Source organism: Coccidioides immitis (assembly GCF_000149335.2).
Source record: "Coccidioides immitis RS genomic scaffold supercont3.1, whole genome shotgun sequence".
NCBI lineage: Eukaryota > Fungi > Ascomycota > Eurotiomycetes > Onygenales > Onygenaceae > Coccidioides > Coccidioides immitis.
Genome location: NW_004504310.1, coordinates 2,574,965 through 2,595,235, shown reverse-complemented (window position 1 = coordinate 2,595,235; position 20,271 = coordinate 2,574,965). Strand labels below are relative to the sequence as shown.

The window sequence follows — 20,271 nt, the reverse complement described above, 5'->3', positions numbered from 1 at the left end:
CCCGGTGCATCAAGGAACTGATATTTTCAAGCCGGTAAGCTATACAAAGTATGAAGTACATTCATCATGTAACTGCACCCCCAAATCCGACACCGTATATTGGCACATTATTTCATAATCCTCTTGAGTAACCAACAAGATCATATTCTGTAAAGTGCGTGAAATTTCTCTCACTTTCCAACATTTAAGATGTTCCCACTAGAAAAAGGGTGGCAAAGGCCAAAACAAGAAAAAAAGGGGGACTTTTGATGATAAAGAGACCTAATCCCACCAGTCATTTCAGATAACGCCGGGCTCAACGGGATACTAGCAAGCATAAGCAAATCGTACTTAATCGATCCGAGGCTTCTTAGAAGATCCTTCCTCAGACACTTGATCAATATCCATCATATCTCCATTAGCATCTTGGTCTTCACCTTCTATTCCGTTTCTTCGTTTGAGTCCTTTCATTTTCCTTGTCTGGAGCGCACTTAGATCCTGTCGACCCAGGTGTACTCGTCCGATCTTATCGCCGATAGAATCCATGCTGATATTTTTCTTTGTTCGTTCAAGGTCTTGTGGCCTCTTTCCTTGTTTCATGGCTTCTTTCATTGCCCCTGGATCCGCTTCTCGTATACGACCCAACTTGAAATCGAATTTGGGGCCAATTTCCTCCAATTCAACTCGGGGAAGCTTCTGGCCACTCTTTTTCGTGCAGATTCGATACCATCTTAAATGAATAACTGGGCTTGTCCCTTCAGTTGGCTCATCCGCTGCAACCATAAGCAAATACTGTAGTCCTTCAACATCAATTTTGGATGTTTCTTCGACCTTGAAAATATCCAACAGCATACTCTTCAGCATACCAAACACAGGAACCGTAGAATCCGCCCACACACTCCCTGCAAACAGAATCATGGGTTTCATCCCAAGGCCAACATTTAATTTCGCATGAAATCCACTTCCTCGCACGGCTGCATCCTGCTCCATCTGTTCTTGTGTCCCAAGCAACAGTAGTTCACACATTTCTAGAACCTTCGCATCGAATATGCGAACCAATGTGACGCAATTCGGTCGCTTTTTGTTGCTGCTGCCCCAAATCACAATACCGCACTCGTTTTTGGTTGCTAGGAACTCCAGGCTCGCTGCATTTTCAAAAGGATGAATGTTTGCATTCTTTTTGTGAAAGAGGATTGAATGAGGCTGTGTAAGGGAGTGGAAGACTTTGAGTGCTGTACGGAGAGGGAATGGGCATTTTGGCCCATGGAGGAGGAGAATACGCTTTGGCTGTTCGATAAGTTGTGGTTCTCGCGACTTGAGAATCCTCGCAGTGCGCGGATTCCGTGCTTTGCTAGATATTGCGAGGAAAGATCAGCATTTTATTTTGCAAACATGTCTGTAATTGACTCTTAGAAGAGAAACACATACACTTCTCTCAGCATCATGGTGTCTAGTTGTGTTTATCCAACCCCAGTATAGTCTTTAAAAACTTGCGACCTCGACCTCGAAATAATTTAGAGTTATCAAACATTTTAAACAGTGCAAACAATGCAAACATTAGGTAGTTAACTAACTGGGTGTTAAAATCCCGCTCCGTCTTCTGTACTCCGTACAGAGTGCTCTGTTGCAAAGTATACCTATGTGCCGAATGCAGGCATCTGGGGGTCAGACCACCCTCAAGAAAGTGCTCACTCTTAGTTCACTGGCATAGCAATTGAGCGCAACTTAGTTACTCGCAAGCTGGTTGGATACTTACATATGTAGTTAAGTGTAGAGAAAATATGTATTGGTATATGTCCACTTAGGTGAATGTCTTTCAGGAAGAAAACAGGCCTGGCCTTCCTCTTGCTTTTCTGTACATTTCTATTTGATATATTCCAGATGTACTCCATACAGAGCACAGAGAACGCTGTATGCACTGTTGAAATCATTTCCTTGGTCTGAGAGATCTTCCAGTTGTTGCCGCACCTTTGTGGCATATTTCCACCCTTGAGACATCCCCTGTTTGACAAATACCTTATCCCACACAAATCCATTGAACAACACTGTGCTGCAAAAAACATGTGAACTCATTTTGCAACTCTCAGTGTATGAGCTTCGAGAAAGGACTTTCCATGATTTTAGTCAAAGCAAACCCAATTGCCCATTAGCTGCTGGGACTTGTGAGAATTTACTAATCCCACCATGTGTGATCCAGTCTTTTTGATACAATTATGGAAATACCAAGAGAATATCAACATCAAAAGCTGCTTTAACCATTGTACCCCTCAATTTTACTGCTGTTTTGAATGTTCCTTTTCACAATCTTCACTAGGTTTCTCTAATTCATGCCAGATATCCAGTGACCTTTCCTGACGTATATCCAACGGATCGCACCTGTTGGCCACATGGCCCTACATGTGAGTATCCTCTAAAATTGCTCGGATTGTATGCAATATTCGACGGAAGCAGACTTGGAAGACAGTTGATGTCTGTTGCTCCTTGAGTGGAGACTGTCAGCACAGAAATGTTACTTCTTCACTTTACAGTGATTTGGATCGAGCTTTTTTTCGTAGGTTTTGAACCCATCCTGTGGTTGGAGTTTTGCTAACCTTTACCCCGTAGGGAGTGAAGAAAGGAGAGTGCAAAGCAATCGGGGAGTACCCTAGAAGAGGGATATTCGGGAAGGTGCGGAACTCGCCTGATGATTGCGGTTCGACGATTGACCTTTCAGACATTTCTAACGTCCAATTAGCCATTCGGAGAGATAAGGGAAAGCCCTTTGAATAGAAGGACGTCAGTGGTAAGGGAAAATATCGCTTCGCAATTGGGTATTCTCGCGTTCTTTTGGCTGACTAGTCCAGTCGTACTCTGTTCCGGAGGGGACCTCATTTACCTCTCATAGCGGTGGCAATGGCAATAATGGCGTTACCGTTATTGTCTCCTTGGACGGACATCCAGTAATTGGGGGCAGGCCCCCAACGATCAACCAAGGCAGCGGTGGTATCGGGGGTCAACATAGCCCCGAAGAAGAGCAGAGACCCGGGGGAGAAACAGGGTTGGAAGGACAGCAGGGTGTTGACGGCCAGCAAGGCACTGAGGGCGACAATGCTGGCGATGCCCCGTGCCCCTGTACTTGTTCATGCCCCTCTGATGCATTCAGTCTACCACAAGGACCAATAAATAGCGGCGGAATTGGAGAGGTGTCGATACCAGAGTCTGCAATCATAGCTACCTCTTTTGTGGATGATGGCACTGAAGTAGCTACCAGTGCAACAAGCGCTCCGTTTGAAATTCCCTCCAGTCCGATTTTGCAGATGCCTCCGGCGGACACCGACCTGAATATACCGGTGAGCACAACTCCACCACCCTTTGGCGTCCCCACGGATGCTCCCGTACCCTCGGAGACGTCAGAATTTGTCAGTGAACCGTCGTCACCGGTAGATTCAGCAAATCCAATTTCAGCTACTCCCATATCTAGTATGGAAACTTTGCCCTCCTCTCCTGATCCGATGACATCATCACAGGTGCTCCCTTCCACACCGACCGAGGGAGATATCACTGTGACCAGTGCACCAGCATTGCCATTGTCGGGACAGGGAATTGATGCCAGCTCATTGGAACTTCATAGCACATTGGTTTTTGGTCTGGGAGGATGATTCCAGAATTGTTTACATTGTAAAGATTGAAATTTGCATCTTTTGTTCACTGCGGGACCCTCAAATTCCTACCAATGCTCGCCCAGTTACTTTATTTCACTAAAGGCTGAGTGCATGTATGTACGTACCGTAGCCCTGCTTTCCATTCGATTCAGGGATAATATGTTTATAACTCAAGGTTGGGCTATTGAGGGACTTGCTAGCTTATCGTTGTCGCAGTTTTCAAGTCTGACCTTTTTGGACATTCGTTTCAGCTCGCGTTTAGACACTCGTGGTTCCGATGTCGCCATTATCCCGTCTTCCGATGCCTTGCGCTTCACTCCATTCCCGGATTGTGGTGTTCCGGCGGAAGTACCCCTTTTAGCCTGCAGGGCTGTTTCTCCAGAAGGGCTCAATTTATTCCCTCCAATTACCACGTCCACAGTTCCCCTCCAACTGGACCTCTTCATTCGTGCTAGCGCAACAACCTTTCTTGCCTCATCGCACAACGCATCTTTCGCATTTTCCCGCGTCATTCCCCAAAGGCATGCCAAATTTATCACATCGAATGGCGCTCTTACACCCAATGCTTGCTTTGCTTCGCTTGAAAGGATGATGCCCCGGCCCCGGGTTGCACGCACCAAGGAAATTGCGTTGCTAATTAAATTCCTCCGAGCTTCTGGTCCACTTCCCGTAAGTCCAGGGCTATAGCAAATTTCAAAACGCACTCCCCGAGCGACAGCTGAAGAAAGGGTTTTAAATTTAAAGTGAAAAGGCAAGCGAACAGCCAGATCCAGCGATATGATGTCGCAATCAAGATTGTTACATGCTTGCATTAAAGATTTTTCATTCGTTGGTCGTATGGCAAGGAGGGAATATGATTGCGCTAGCGTAGTAAGGCGTGGGTTTTGCGAAGGTTCGGAGACTGTGAGATTGAGTCGGGTGAGAAGGGTCATAGATTTCGGTATATTTGTGGGCATAACTGGCGGAGTTTGATTTGGAGGGAATTTCGTCGAGAGGGACTGTGATAAAGCAACCGTTGTGTAGCCCACTAAGCCGATAAGTGAATTAGAATTTGGGGCAGTATACTAATGGAAAATTTAGTACAAAAAGGGGTGCAAGCTCACATTCAGCCAGAAAGTGGAGAGTATGGACGACATTTGCATCGCTCGAGGTGTACGGAACATTCAGATCATAGAACGTCATGGTGCCATAGAGACTCAAGATCGGAATTGAACCAACAATTCCCTCTTCAGGACATTGCGTTGGATGTACTCCGTAATAATAGGCTGGTTCGACGGAATGGTAATCATGTATATGGGTACTCCGCAGCTGATGAAGCAACACGTACAACTCTGTTGGCATGTTACCTCGAAAATCTCTGGACTCTTGGCGGGTTGGCGCGATAAGATAAGGCTCCCTACTAGCTAGCTAGCTAGTTAGCTGACTAGGTGCGGGCAACCCGCGCTGAAGGTCGATGATCATGTGACCAGTTAGAATGCAAGGCTCAACTGGGGGTTTTGTCCTCCGTACTCCCTAAAAACTATGGAGTACGGAGCAATGAGTAATCCTTCAATTCTCTGTAACCGACCAAGTGGCAGAGCTTGGTAGTGAACGACTTCAGGATTAACGCCCAAAGAGTACGGAGTACGGAGTACTCTGTACGTAGTAAATACGGAGTAGGGCTTAGAGCCCGCCCCTACCCTCTGATTATATAATCTGTGGCACCCGCTCCTGCTGTGTCGCTTGCGGCTTGGTCGAGTGACTTTGGCTTGGGAGGAATTCAATCTTCGCCATATTGATTACGGACTGCTTCTGAGGCCAAAAGCCTCGTGGAGCTCCATCACCTATCTGGGCATTCCATGACCTAGTTAATCCTTCCCTTTACTCCCCTTGATCTTCAATATCTTGTGACTCCTTTCCTCCTCCTTCCTTAATATCCCACCAAATTCTACCTGAGTCCGTACCGTCCTTCTGACGTTCAGTGCGAACTCAAGAGGTCGTCATGGCGCGTGTATATGCGGATGTGAATCAACACATGCCCAAGTCATATTGGGATTACGATAGTGTCAATATATCCTGGGGAGTGTTGGAGAATTATGAAGTTGTTCGCAAAATTGGTATCACCCCGCAATCATGACATGCCACCTTTTGCTTCATTGTACCTTAACCCCTCTTTTCGCATGGGCTGACCGGAAACATCTACCAGGGCGCGGGAAGTACTCAGAAGTGTTCGAGGGAATAAACGTCGTAAACTACCAAAAATGCGTCATTAAGGTGCTAAAGCCAGTCAAAAAGAAGAAGATCAAGCGGGAGATCAAAATCCTGCAGAATCTAGCTGGAGGCCCCAACGTTGTCGCTTTATTGGATGTTGTCCGCGATAGCCAAAGCAAAACCCCTAGCTTGGTTTTCGAGTATGTCAATAATACCGACTTTCGAACGCTATATCCTCGTTTCGTCGATTATGACGTGCGGTATTACATCTTCGAATTGTTGAAAGCTTTGGATTTTTGCCATAGCAAAGGCATCATGCACCGAGATGTTAAGCCGCACAACGTTATGATAGATCATGAGCGGAGAAAGGTGAGTTCCAAAACTTCTCACAAGATATTTAGCATGATAGTATTAACATGCTAAATGGTACAGCTTCGGTTGATCGACTGGGGCCTTGCTGAGTTCTACCATCAAGGTACTGAGTACAACGTTCGCGTAGCGTCCAGGTACTTCAAGGGTCCAGAGCTGCTAGTTGACTTCCAGGAATATGACTATTCCCTTGATATGTGGTCACTTGGTGCCATGTTCGCATCAATGATTTTCAGGAAAGAGCCCTTTTTCCATGGGAGTAGCAATGCAGACCAGCTTGTAAAGATCGCCAAAGTCCTGGGAACTGATGGGCTTTTTGAATACTTGGACAAATACGACATAGAATTGGATCCTCAGTACGATGAAATCCTTTCACGCTACCCGAGAAAGCCTTGGCAATCCTTTGTGAATCAAGAAAACCAAAGATTCGTCAGTAATGAAGCTATCGATTTCCTCGACAAATTATTAAGATATGATCATGCGGTTAGCCTCCCCCTTCATCTTTCATTCCTAGTATTTCACCAGCTTACACTCCCCCCAGGACCGGCTTACAGCCCAAGAGGCTATGTCTCACCCCTACTTTGCGCCTGTGCGTGCAGCTGCGGCCCAACTCACCCAGAATTCAAGCACTCCATTGCATTCTTGAATTCAGTTACTACCCTTTCCTCTCATTAAGTTCTGAGTGGTCCGTCCATTCAAACCTTGCAGTGGGGCTGCTCTCTTAGCAATGGATTTGACACATTCCCCCATTTTGGAATTGGAATCACTGTTCAGCTTGGTTCACTGTCATCAGAGATGATGTCCGAGCGCTCTTCGGTTGTTTGTGGATACTGCCAATAGGTCCATGCCTAGATGCATACAAAGCTCCGCAACATAGTAGGTATTTAAATAATTGACAGTGTCAGAAAGAGCCTTTGCGGCCTGGCGTACTTGCCATGCGCTACAGCTTTATTAAAGCAATTGTCACCTTGAGTGTTCTTTAGCCCTTCCTTGTCGAGCTGTAATAGATTTATATTAAGATAAAACAGCTTGCTTATTGCATGAGCCCGAATGATAGCTGTCCATAGTCTCCAGCACCATCCATATTATAGGCATTGTACGCATTCCCACAATTTCCACTCTTTTATGAACAGACAGGGCCAGATATTTTTTTTTAACAAACCTGATTCCTCCAACAGGCTGTTGAGGGATGGCACGTGACGTGACTCACTGATTTGCGCTACTTTTCCAGGATCAAGCCCCCACTTAATACTACTTTAGCCTTCAGAAGTTCCCGTGTCGAGCTGAACAAATTGTGAGTGTAAGTCTATCCAAACTCTCCCGACCTCACTGATTATTTCCCTATCAGGACTTTTATGTGCGAACCCTATCCTTTGTTTCTGTTTGAGTAAAATCGGGTCAAGATACTGATCAGACGACAATTTACGCGCGCAGCGCGTTGGAGATTTGCTCCACAGCTTCGATTTATCACCATGGCTTCTGTTCCACCCCCCCAGGCGTCAGGTTAGTGTTAGAATGTGATATATAGCCTTCTAAAAGTCTTTGAGAAGGGCTAATTTTGGAACCTTAGCTTCAAGCGCAAATATTCCCGCGAACTGCGAGGGAAAAAGCGACAACCCGGATTGCGCTGACAATGGCGCAGAATCGCAGCCTAAGCCCAAGACAGAGAAAGAGCGTACGTTGTGCGGCAACCATTCATGGGGATTTTTGTGCCTGCTTGCAAGCCCGGCCGTGACTCCATTGTACTGAACTTTCCATCGAATGACCTGTCTAATCGTTTCTGGTTTAGTCGAGAGAGAGCGCAAGAAGGCAGAGAAATTGAAGAAATTTGCGGAGAAGAACGCAAAAAAAGCTGGGACGTCTAAACCTGTCGAGAAAAAGACAAAGGTTGAGAAGGAGAAAACAGCCGATGCATACGACCCTCTGAAAATCGAGTCCGGAAGATATGAATGGTGGGAGAAAAATGGGCTTTTCAAGCCTGAATTTGGCCCAGATGGGAAAGTTAAACCACAAGGGTCATTCGTGATGACCTTCCCCCCGCCTAATGTTACAGGAGCACTGCATATGGGCCATGCATTAACCAACTCACTTCAAGATACCATGATTCGGTGGCAACGTATGAAAGGGAAAACTGTTCTATGGCTTCCAGGGTATGACCATGCCGGAATTTCCACACAAAGTGTTGTGGAGAAGATCCTATGGAAGAACGAGAGGAAGACCCGCCATGATGTTGGGAGGTCTGTTTTGACAAATATGATCTGGGACTGGACACACAAGTATCATAAGAGCATCACGACTTCCATGAAAAATATGGGAGGCTCATTTGATTGGACAAAAGAAGCATTTACAATGGATAAAAATCTCACTGCTGCAGTAATGGAGACCTTTGTGAAGCTTCATGAAGAGGGCACCATCTATCGGGCCAACAGGCTTGTAAACTGGTGTGTTGCTCTTAATACTTCTCTTTCTAACCTTGAGGTCGAGAACAAGGAACTGGAAGGGAGAACGCTGCTTGATGTTCCTGGTTATGACAAAAAGATCGAGTTTGGCGTGTTGACTCATTTCCTCTATGAGATTGACGGCACCGATGAGAAGATCCAGGTTGCGACGACCAGACCAGAGACAATGCTTGGTGATACAGGTATTGCTGTTCATCCGGATGACAAACGCTATCAGAAATATATTGGCAAGTATGCCAAACACCCATTCGTGGATCGCTTGCTCCCAATTGTTCCAGATGATAAAGTTGATCCGGAATTTGGTACTGGAGCTGTTAAAATCACACCTGCTCATGACTTTAACGACTTTACCCGAGGCACAGAACACAACTTAGAATTTATCTCAATTATGAGTGATGATGGAACCTTCAACGCCAATGCCGGTCCATTCGCGGGTGTCAGGCGTTTTGATGCGCGCTATAAGGTCATCGAGGCTCTGAAGGAGAAAGGGTTATATGTCAAATGGGAAAATAACCCTATGAAAGTTCCTGTTTGTGCCAAATCAAATGATGTAATTGAGCCGATCTTGAAACCACAGTGGTGGATGAAGATGAAAGAACTCTGTGAACCCGCCATCAAAGCTGTGGAAAATGGGGACATTGTTATTCGTCCCGAAAGCGCAGAAAAGAGTTATTTCCGGTGGATGAATAACATCACAGATTGGTGTCTCTCGCGGCAGCTATGGTGGGGTCATCAAGCTCCAGCTTATTTCATCCAGTTTGAGGGCGAGAAAGGCGACAATAGTGACGGAAATCTGTGGGTGACTGGTCGGACAGAAGAAGAAGCGACTGAAAAGGCAAGGGCGAAGTTTCCTGGAAAGAAATTTACCCTTATGCGTGATCCTGATGTTTTGGACACCTGGTTCTCTTCGGGCCTATGGCCGTTTTCTACCCTTGGCTGGCCTAAGAAGACTCATGACTTTGAAAACCTCTACCCGACTTCTGTCTTGGAAACTGGGTGGGATATTTTGTTTTTCTGGGTTGCTCGCATGATCATGCTCGGCATAAAGATGACTGGCCAAGTCCCATTTCGCGAGGTATATTGCCATTCATTGATTAGAGACTCTGAGGGAAGAAAAATGTCAAAGTCGTTGGGTAATGTGGTTGATCCTCTTGATGTTATGCGGGGTATTTCTCTGGACGCTTTGCATCAGAAATTGCTGGAGGGAAATCTTGCACAGAAAGAAGTTGCGACCGCGACGAAGTACCAGAAGAAAGCATTTCCAAAAGGAATTCCAGAGTGTGGTGCGGATGCGTTACGATTCTCTTTGGTGTCCTATACCACTGGTGGTAGGTAATGTTTCTAAACCGGGAGGAGACCATCGTTCTAATCTTTATCTTTAGGAGGTGATATCAATTTTGATATTCAGGTGATCCACGGTTATAGAAGATTCTGCAACAAAATTTACCAGGCTACCAGATATGTGCTCGGTAAACTGGGAAGTGATTTCCAGCCCCTGGCCTCTGCTTCAAAAACTGGTGCTGAATCCCTTGCTGAACGGTGGATTCTTCACAAATTCAGTACTGCAGCCAGAATTGCGAACGAGAAGCTAGATCAACGTGAGTTCTCAGATGCTGCATCCGTTCTATATCAATACTGGTACAGTCAGCTCTGTGACGTCTTTATCGAAAACTCAAAATCTCTTCTTCAGCAAGACGCTCCCACCGACATTCAACAGTCTGCAAAACAAACGCTCTACACCGCTTTAGAAGGCGCACTTACCCTAATTCATCCAATTATGCCGTTCATTTCTGAGGAATTGTGGCAACGACTGCCTCGCCGTCCTGATGACAAAACCATTTCTATCATGAAGGCAGCTTACCCGGAGTACAATTCCAGCTTTGATGACCCTAACGCAGAAGCTGCGTATGATTTAGTTCTTGCTACTTCAAAAGCTATCCGCAGCATTTTATCTGAATACGAAATCAAAACAAAAGGCGACATTAAGATTCAAACTTATAATGCGTCAAGCCACAAGACCATCAGAGATGAGGTTTCGAGTATCAAATCTTTAAGCGGAAAATACATTGGAGAAATTAGCGTTTTGGGCCCTGACAATACTATTCCGCCCCCTGGGTGTGTTGTTTCTACTGTTGGAGCTAATGCGGCTGTGTACCTGGAAGTGTCGGATGAGGTGCGACTGGAGCAAGAAGAGAAAGCGAAAGCCAATTTAGCAAAGGCCCTCGAAACCATCAACAAACAAATTGCCATCATGGAATCTCCTGCCTGGCAAGAGAAGGCCAAACCCCAGGCGAGAGAAATGGAAGAGAAAAAACTCAGGGACGCTCAGAGCGAGGCAGCACGGCTTGAGGAGCAGATCAAAGATTTGGAGAAGCTCAAGATTTAAAGATATGAGTTAGAATGTTAAAAGAGGCCTATCGGGCACGAAGTACATAGATTTGCCAAAGACGAGACTACGTATATTCATATTCATCCTAGAGGAATCCTCCTACGCAACTGTCTTGTTCTTGGCTTGATGAACTAGTTAAGGACTGAGCGGATAACATAATTAATCCATTCAGTGAGCAGACCAGCCCAGCTGTTATTATGATTTTTGATTATGAGGATAGATTATATGCATCTTTTTATGGTCATAGATGAGGTTTGAGCTTGATTGCTAATAATTTTCACATACAAATATGTAGTAAGGTTAGCTATATTACTGAAAATATCTTGTAACTTGTGTAATCTCTACAATGAGATATGTTGGAAGATTAAAGTTAAATATAAGAGCACATGAGAGGATAACTTACAAATACAGAGTACTCCATACTCTGTCCATTACTCCATAAATATTAACTGGTCTTTGGACCTTTGTGGTCTGATTGGTCTGCTTCGGTGATGACTTAGTTACATTACCTAATTACATGAACCCATACCAGAAAAATGAGCTTTTCAGGCAACCATCAGAAAATGTTTATCTGATGTGACCTATTGAACCACAGGTTGGAAGCTTGAAATCATAGATCAACTGTATATTTACAATGCATGTATAAAGGGTCCAAAACATATAGAATTCAGAATGTATGATGCACTAATTGAGGGTTTTGAACCTGATTTGGAAGCTTTTTAATTACTAGAAATTAACTACTAAGTGTTTACAAAACCCAACCTAAATTGTAATGAATTTTTTTTTTTTTTTTTTTTTTTTTTAATTTTCAGGAGCTTCACCAGTTAGAGTCTCTAGTTTAGGGACAGAGTATAAAACTAGCACAGAAGAATCATCAGGGCAAGTTTATTTGAGCTGCTTGATTATACTTTCAAGTAAATTAATGTCTTCAGTTAGAGACAGACCCAATACAGATATATTCAGCTGCAACTGAATGAAGAGAGAAGATATAATTAAGTAGAAGAAAAGAAAAAAGAAGTAAATACAGCAGAGAGCAGAATAATAGCAAATCAGTTTATCTTAATTACTAATTTACAGATAGTTTCTTCTGTCTTTTGCTTTTTCTATCATTAAATATTAAAGTTAGTTTAATTCATCTAATATTATATCAAGTATAGTGATTACAGAAGATAAATAATTGAACTTTAAGTCTTGACAGATATTGGCTAAGATTCTTTCAATATTCTATATATATAATTATATTAGTATAAGTTAAATGTATGATCTTTCAATCAGTTTAACCTATCTTAACTAAGTGAAATATATGCTTCACAAGCTCTTTTTATTTAGCTTGAATAGATACAAGCTTTTTTAATACTGCTAAAGTAGCAGCACCAACTTCAGTATTAAAGAAGAAGAGAGAGAGAGATTTATTAGTTTGAACTAATAAAAGTGTTATTTTAGTAAGTAATTTACTAAAATCAGCAGTCTGTTCTATCATACTGGCTTTTAATTTTTCTTAAAGTATCATATTCTTAAGCCTGAGAAAATTATTATAATTAGACAGTAATACTGCTACTTTCTTCTGTAGCTCTAAAGAGACAGAAGTACAGACTTTTTTATTTTCTGTATAATTAATGCAGGTCTTTATAGTTTTTTGCTTGCAGAAACAAGACTTTTTAATATATATTGTATATACAAATGTTAAACAGCAGTTATAGAGTATATTACTTATTATAGCAGACTCTTCTTTAATAACTGAGAACTTTTGCTCTAGCTTTTTCTTTATAAATATTAAAAAGTGCTTATTCTGAGCTGCTGCCAATTTACATATTTATAAAGTCATTTTTTACTATTTTTGTATATATTATTCTTTAGTTTGCTGCAGCTTCTTATTTCATTCTGAAATTTATCACTTATCTTGATATTAAAATAAGGGGAGAGAGATAATAAGAAATATAATAAGCTCAAGAGAAGAAAAGAAAGAAAAGAAGAGAAGAAGAGAGAGATTTTGTGTAAAAAAAGATTATTATATCTAGTATATCTGCTTAATTATTTTGAATTTCCTAATTAAAATGTGTTTATTTATATATTACTAAGTATTAACTTATTTTACTTAGAGCTTCTACAGTCAATTATGATAAATGATAAAGAGATATATATTAAATATAGTGAAATTCAGCTTTTGCAAGCATTGATATAACAGAGTATTGCATTGAAGTCTAGATATTAAACTCTGAAATCTATTTTGAAGTACAAATTAACAGCTAATTTTAATCTGAGAAGATATTTTTCATATATTTAACTGGAATCTGCATCTCTTTTGAAGTATATAATCAGTTGCAGCTGATACAGATTTCTTTAAACAGACAAGCTGATTTATTGTGGTCTCAAAATAATTCTTTATAATATTCTGCAAAGAATTTTAATTTCTCTTGTCTGAATTATTATTCTCTGGCTTCTACAGAGCTTGTACTATCTGAGCTAAATATGAATCAGATTTCCTGAATGATGTACTAGATGTTAACTGAACTGCATTTAGAATTTCTGATAAAGTCTTAACATAAACAGTCTTTAACTTTCTTGATTAAATCTTCTATCAGGCAAAGTTATTTAAATTAACATCTCTCAGTTCTGATCTCTGTATCAAGCAGTTCCAGAGCTTGAGTATAGAATTTTAGATGTAAATTAACAGAGTAGATGCATTCTGTTTCAGACTGTTATTATCAAGATACAGCTTCATGTATGCTGCTAAATTTGTATACACCTCTATTGCTATAACTGTTAGAACAGAAATCATAACAATTAAGATTTATCATTAACTTATATTTAAAATACTATTTCTCTTGTGGAGCTGACTTTTTAAAATTAATATACAGCTTGATCCAGTAAAGAACTTTACAGAATTAATTCCACTTGAATAATTAGACAAAATAGCTGATCAGCTTTTGTTAATCAGTTATTTTATGAAGTTTAAAATCAGAATTCTCAGTCAAGCTGAGTTCAATACATTTTCTGACATGATTCTGCAAATAAGATCAGTTTATATTGTAATTACAAGTTTAGAGATGTTATTCTGATCTTCAAGCTATTCAAGATCTTATATTTTCAATCTTTACAGAGATCTGACATGCATCTGGAAAGTTTACAAAAATATAAGTTATTTCCAGCTTTCCAGTTCTCAGAGCTCAGCATCTTCTGAATAGTATTAGAAATTGGATCAGTATTTAATATTAATATATAGATTCATTGTATTCAATTTTATATCTTGTACTCCATCACTTAAATCTGCTTTTTAATCTCTGTATGATTAGAGAATGCTTCAGTTCAGATACTTGTATTTAAACTGAATAATATTTCTTGAGTCTTTAATATGTTATGTGATTAAGTCTATAGAAAGATATGAGCTGTTTTTTTTAGTACTGACATGCTCTGTATCTCTAACATTTTGGCTATCAGATTATTATTAAGAATGAACAAGAGTGAATGCTTGAATTTCAGAGAAATTCACTATCTATTATATAGTTGACTTGAAGTATATTTAACTGCTCAAATTACTATTCAGATCTGTATTTATATTCTTCTACATTCTAAAATTCAATACTGCTAAGTAATTGATTTCTTTAAAATAGACTGATTATTTAGAAGAATGCAAATTATTACTAATCTTGTATTTCTTAAAGCTAATTATAGATCTAGATAATCAGAATATTACAGTTAATCTGCAGTACAGTTGGCACATTTTACAGCTGCTCTAATATTTAATTTTGCTATAATATGTCTGATTTCCCAATCAAACAGAAATTTTCTTTTTAATTTCTATATACTTTATTTTAAAGAAATTCTGCAGCAACTCTTACTGTTTCTGTAACTTAAAACTTAATTACTGCAGAAACTGGTGTATAAATCTTAAGCAAATATGTAAGATCTGAGATACTTAAGATATATAGAAAACTATATATTTTAAAGAAGATAATTTTATTTGTTATTTCCAGTCTTGCAGTTTTGAAAATACAGATAGTCTGCTTATTTATTGCAGAAATTACAAAATTACAATTATATTTTATCTTCAGTAAAACCTGATATTTAGCTGAATAATTAAACTGAAAAGTCAGAATTAAGTGTAAGATCTTAAATTTTCTGTCAGTCTATATTATTCTAATTACTGTATACAGAATGCAGCAAGTCTTTCAGATATCTCTGATACTTCATCTGACACTCTATCTGACACTCATTCTGAATCAGAAGATATCAGAGTGCAGGAGATTATATAAGAAGCAGTAACAGCTCTACTTATAAAATCAGTTGATAATAATAAATCACAACAGTATGAAGAGCTCAAATTGAAACTCTAATTACAGATTATGTTACATCTAGTACATTCAGTTAGTAATAGAGATTCTGATTTTCATTCACAATTAGAGAATTTATTAGGTGATCAGCTAGCTGAGATCTACATTCTAACTACAATGAATGATTTGTTGGAGGTTCTAGTTCATATATATGCAGAGCCTGATGAAATGCTGAACCACTTTACACTTGCTTTAAAATTATGGTGCAAAAAATTATAAATATCTTGCTGATACTATAAGATACTGTAGGAAGTCTTACAGATTTCTGAAGATATTAGTATACTAAAATCTTTATTATTGGGGCTGAGCATGTTGAAGAAGAAATGCAAAGCTCAATTCTTTATACTTCTTATCTGACAAACATTCATACTAGCTGTTCTATTGAAAATATCAACTCTTTTATTTGTCAAGAAGTAACTAATACAGATATCTCTTACATCTAATTTATTCTTTCAGAATTCTGTGACTCTTTTATCATTACTGGAAAGGTTTTCTGTATTTCACAAGAAGATACATATTGGTATGACTGATCTAGTTAACAATCTAACTGAATTGTGGCAATTATAAAGCTGGAAAAACTCTATTAGATATTTGTTAGATAATTTTGCATGATATTCTGACAGAACATCAGTTTTTTCTTCTGATTTTGTTTGTTTCAGATGCAACAATACTGCATGTAAGTACACTTGAAATAAACAAGAAATCTATATCAGAAGAATTTAATTTGTGAGTTAGAACCAGAGACTGGCCTGCACAAAACCTGATGAAATTATTCTTATTGTTCAGTACACTATTACTGCCAACAACTTTGATAAAAGAATTCATTTGCTAAGATCTTCACTTTGCTTGAACAAGCTGCTCTTACTGACAGATCAGAAAACTCACATTATATATGAAGACAACATTCTAGCCTAACTGAATATCTATGTTGACTACATCTTTAATAGATTAGATAGCTATAAATTTTCAGAAACAAATGAGTTCTTTGTATAGTAAGTAATAAATACAATTTGCTACACATCATCTGTATAAGAGCTCTGACTTAGCACTCTGCTCTAGAGTGAACTGGAAATCACAGCATATGAAAGAAATATACTGATCAAGATGCTCTGTCCAGACAACTTTATCAAGAGAACTATATTCATTTTCTTCCTGCTGTGTGAGAATCATACATGTAAATCAGTGTGACAATAAATCTATAGAAGAAATTGTATGTAGAAAAGAGTACACAAGATAAAAGATCTGGTATTAACAACTATATATGACTTGTAGACAAGATTGCCACTAGCTTTTAACAAGAGGTTTGTGCAGTAGCAGTCTTTTATATATGCTTGTCAGCATGTGACTTAGTGTCTTGTGAAATACATGTTCTTTCAACAGCTTGTGAGCTCAGATCCTGAATTCTTGCAGGTGTTGTTTATTCATGTAAGAGATTTGCAGGTAAATTCTTACAGGTTTCTCTCTCTTGTAAGTCTTGATCTCTCAAGGCAGCTGTCTCATTAAAAATCTTCATGAGTAGAAAAATAAAATCTCTTGAGAAAAATAAAAATTTTCTTATAAGAAAAAGAGTACAGCCTTACTAGAGATGTAATATCAACACAACTCTAGTAACACAACACAACAGAGCTTAATAATACAACAATATGTAAAGAGTCTCTATTGTTCTTACTAGCTCTGTATTACTATTAGATAATGAGCACTAGCTTAAGAGAGAGCTTTCTCTTACTTTCTCTTTCTCTTTCTCTTTCTTTTTCTTCTTTTTCTTCTCTAGTCTATATTACCATTACTAAGATAAGTGAACTCTTCAAGCACTGCTTTATATAGAAGGCAGGCTTGTGAAAGATCTCTGATATTTGAAAGAAAATTATAGCTTTACTTTAATATTCTATGTGTTTGATCTTACAGTTATAAGCTGGTGAGTTCACCTCTGGTTACATCTTTACTTTACATGGTCATGAAGTTTTGTCTTTGTGTGAAATTTAGTTTGCAGGAAGACTGATACTTGCTAGAAGTCTCTGTCAGTTTGAAGTTTCTTCTCTTCCTCTCTCACAAGTCATTACTGCTCTTTTCTCTTGGGAGAATGCTCATATCCCTTCTCTTCAAAGAAGAGATGTCAAGACTTTTGATAAGTAGATTTAGAGACTGAGAATTATTTATGACTGACAGTTCTAGAGCACTACTGTTTCTTTCTTTCTCTCTTTTTTATTAGTTATTACTTCTCTTCTGCCAGCTCCAGCTGTAAGTACTTCTCACAAGCTGATATTTAATTCACATGTTAATAAAGTTTAGAGTTCTGCTGCTCTAACTTTTCTCTTTATAGTTGTTGTTGCTCCAGTCTCAGCCAGAAATATAAGTATTCTCTATTACATTCCAGTTTGCAGCTGATCTTTTCTAGATTGTTGTTGCCATTTCTCCTGCTCTGACAGAATTTATAAGTGCTGTAGTCCTGCAGAGTATCTGGAATCATCCAGTACCTCTTTCACAAGATCAACAATAGTGATTCCAGATTATCTTCACTCTATTGCCACCAGCTGTTACTTTTGCTGGTGCTTTACAGGCTAATCCAGTGATTCTTTCAGGTCTTCTACTCCATACTGGAGCATAAGCTTTGTTCATCTGCAAAAGAACATGATATTATAAGTCTATTTAAAGATCCATCCTTATCACTGGTTTGAATAATTTAAATCAGTTAACTGTATATGCTCAGCTCTGTAAGAATATTCTTGTAACTTAAGCTAGAGTTCAGCCATCATCTGAACAGAAGTACTCTGCCTGCAAGAGAGCTTAGCAAGATTATAATAATATAGACTTTACAGAATGCATCTCTGCAGGCATGGGTCAAAAGTGTAATAACTATTTATATTATAGGCATCTTGCTTGCTCTTTTCAGTAGTAAGATTATAAATAGTTGTTACAGATCTTTACAGAAGAAGCTGGAAGCTCTAGTTATATAGTCTTTAGTTTAGTTTTTTTTTTTTTTGAAATTAATTTAACTTAGTCAGATTATATCTTCTCTCTTTCTAACTCTTTTCTAGTTCTACTATCTCCATTCATCTTTCTCACAAATCAGGCTTGTTCAGATTTCTACTATAAAATTGTTGGAGTAGCTTTTTCAGTGAACAGATCTTACTTACAGACACTCATATCTTGTTCTTCTCATTATTATAATTCTTTTAATATACTCTGTACTACAGCTTGTGACTCTCTCTTTTTAAGTTAATTATCTTGCAGATCTGATACTTCTTTTTATTCTTATCTGTCTTATGAACTTCATAATGAGATGAGCTATCAATTTCTTCACAGGTCTTGTGCTTGCAGAGCAGAAATATATGAAAAATATTATAAGTTTGCAGATCTGAAGACAGCTTCAGTCTGTAGACTTGCAAGCCTATCTTCTTCACAATTCTACAAGATTTATGTCTTAACAAATTCAATTTTTTGTTAGGCCACATGGTTTTGATATTGCAAAAATTAAGCTACACCTTGTCTTCTATCTGAAAAGTCTTCATAATGTACTTCTGATTATAGTACTTCTTCTGATAGACTTGTGCCTTTGTGAGCAATTCTTTAGCCTTCTTATAGAGCAATCTTATTGTCTCTGCCTGATTCTTTAAGTTTTTGCATATATAATTATACTCATCAGAGTCCAACAGATCTGTTTACAGATTCAACTTATATATTAGCTGAAAAGATGATTTCTGTATGAAGACCTACTGTAAGTTATTGTATGTGAACTTTATCATTAGCAACTACATCATCCAGTCATCTTGATCATAACTGATATAGCTTTGCAGGTACTGCTCTAGCACACTATTCAGTTTCTCAGTTTGACCATCAGTTTGCAGATAAAACACTGTACTTATTACTCTTGTAATCTTCAAGATATGAGTTAGATTACCCTAAAATTCACTTATAAACAGAGATTCTTAATCTGTTACTATACTTGCAGGTAATTTGTATAATCTTACTATCTTACAAACAAAAAGATAGATTAATTTCTCTGATGTCAGCTTCTTTGTTGTAGAGATAAAGTGAGTCATCTTTATAAGCTGGTTTACTATAATCAGAATACAGTCAAACTGCACCTTCTCAAAATTCAGACTTGTGGAGAGATTTGTAATAACATTTATGCTAATAGATTTTCAAAGATAATTTGAAATTGATAAGAATAATAGTTCTTCTTGAGATTTTTTACAAACTTTTCTTGAGTTCTGGCAAACTCTATAAACTTTATAACACTTCTTCATCAGTTCTCTCATTCTTGATTAAAAGTATTTGCAAGCTATAAGCTTGTATATTCTTGCTGTAGCAAAATACTCTGCAAGAGATAAATTATAATGACATCTGATCAGCTCTATTTGCAAGATCTTATTCTGAGAAATGTACATGCAATTATTTCTATAGAGAATGTTCTTCTTCTCTTTTTACATCATAAATTTCTTCATGCTCATCTTAATATCTTTACAGATCTCAGCTGCATAATTATCATTTTGCAGTAGATTTGACAATGATGTCAACAGATTAAAGCTGCTCTTCTTATAAGAATTCTTCTCACAAATCAGGTCTTTAATCTTCTGAATTTATATTATAATCTTCTGTGAGGATTATATGTGTGGATCAGTGTGACAATAAATCTATAGGAGGAATTGTATGTGGAAAAGAGTATACAAGGTAAAAGGTCTGGTATTGGCAACTATATACAACTTGTAGACAAGATTGCCACTAGCTTTCAACAAGAGGTTTGTGCAGTGATGGCCTTTTATGTGTGCTTGTGAGCATGTGACTTAGTGCCTTGTGAGGACACATGTACTCTCAACAGCTTGCAAGCCCAGGTTCTGGGCCCTTGCAGGTATTATTTGTTCATGTAAGAGGTTTGCAGGTGAATTCTTACATCTTCTTTACTTTACATGTAT

General features: G+C 38.8%; 5 protein-coding genes across 5 annotated transcripts; 3 read left to right on the top strand and 2 right to left on the bottom strand.

Annotated features, from left to right (window-relative positions):
- Positions 1 to 1,441, bottom strand: CIMG_02157 (ribosome biogenesis protein). The gene is made up of 2 exons (XM_001248385.2): positions 1,408 to 1,441; positions 1 to 1,330 (listed from the first exon to the last, which is right to left on the bottom strand). The coding sequence occupies exons 1-2, from the start codon at positions 1,422 to 1,424 to the stop codon at positions 331 to 333; spliced, it is 1,017 nt and encodes a 338-aa protein (XP_001248386.2). The 5' UTR covers positions 1,425 to 1,441; the 3' UTR covers positions 1 to 330.
- A 563-nt stretch (positions 1,442 to 2,004) lies between these two features.
- CIMG_02158 (uncharacterized protein) lies at positions 2,005 to 3,682 on the top strand. The gene is made up of 5 exons (XM_001248386.2): positions 2,005 to 2,141; positions 2,314 to 2,530; positions 2,584 to 2,646; positions 2,714 to 2,761; positions 2,823 to 3,682. Exons 2-5 carry the CDS (start codon positions 2,486 to 2,488, stop codon positions 3,615 to 3,617), a joined length of 951 nt encoding a protein of 316 aa, XP_001248387.2. The 5' UTR covers positions 2,005 to 2,141; positions 2,314 to 2,485; the 3' UTR covers positions 3,618 to 3,682.
- Positions 3,615 to 4,980, bottom strand: CIMG_02159 (ribonuclease P complex subunit Pop2). Its single transcript, XM_001248387.2, has 2 exons — positions 4,724 to 4,980; positions 3,615 to 4,647 (listed from the first exon to the last, which is right to left on the bottom strand). The coding sequence occupies exons 1-2, from the start codon at positions 4,959 to 4,961 to the stop codon at positions 3,791 to 3,793; spliced, it is 1,095 nt and encodes a 364-aa protein (XP_001248388.2). The 5' UTR covers positions 4,962 to 4,980; the 3' UTR covers positions 3,615 to 3,790.
- A 417-nt stretch (positions 4,981 to 5,397) lies between these two features.
- On the top strand, positions 5,398 to 7,155 carry CIMG_02160 (CMGC/CK2 protein kinase). Its single transcript, XM_001248388.2, has 4 exons — positions 5,398 to 5,716; positions 5,806 to 6,179; positions 6,243 to 6,662; positions 6,721 to 7,155. Exons 1-4 carry the CDS (start codon positions 5,602 to 5,604, stop codon positions 6,823 to 6,825), a joined length of 1,014 nt encoding a protein of 337 aa, XP_001248389.1. The 5' UTR covers positions 5,398 to 5,601; the 3' UTR covers positions 6,826 to 7,155.
- Positions 7,156 to 7,500: 345 nt separating this feature from the next.
- On the top strand, positions 7,501 to 11,372 carry CIMG_02161 (valyl-tRNA synthetase). The gene is made up of 4 exons (XM_001248389.2): positions 7,501 to 7,682; positions 7,750 to 7,854; positions 7,969 to 9,966; positions 10,021 to 11,372. The coding sequence occupies exons 1-4, from the start codon at positions 7,652 to 7,654 to the stop codon at positions 11,022 to 11,024; spliced, it is 3,138 nt and encodes a 1,045-aa protein (XP_001248390.1). The 5' UTR covers positions 7,501 to 7,651; the 3' UTR covers positions 11,025 to 11,372.
- Positions 11,373 to 20,271: the final 8,899 nt, after the last annotated feature.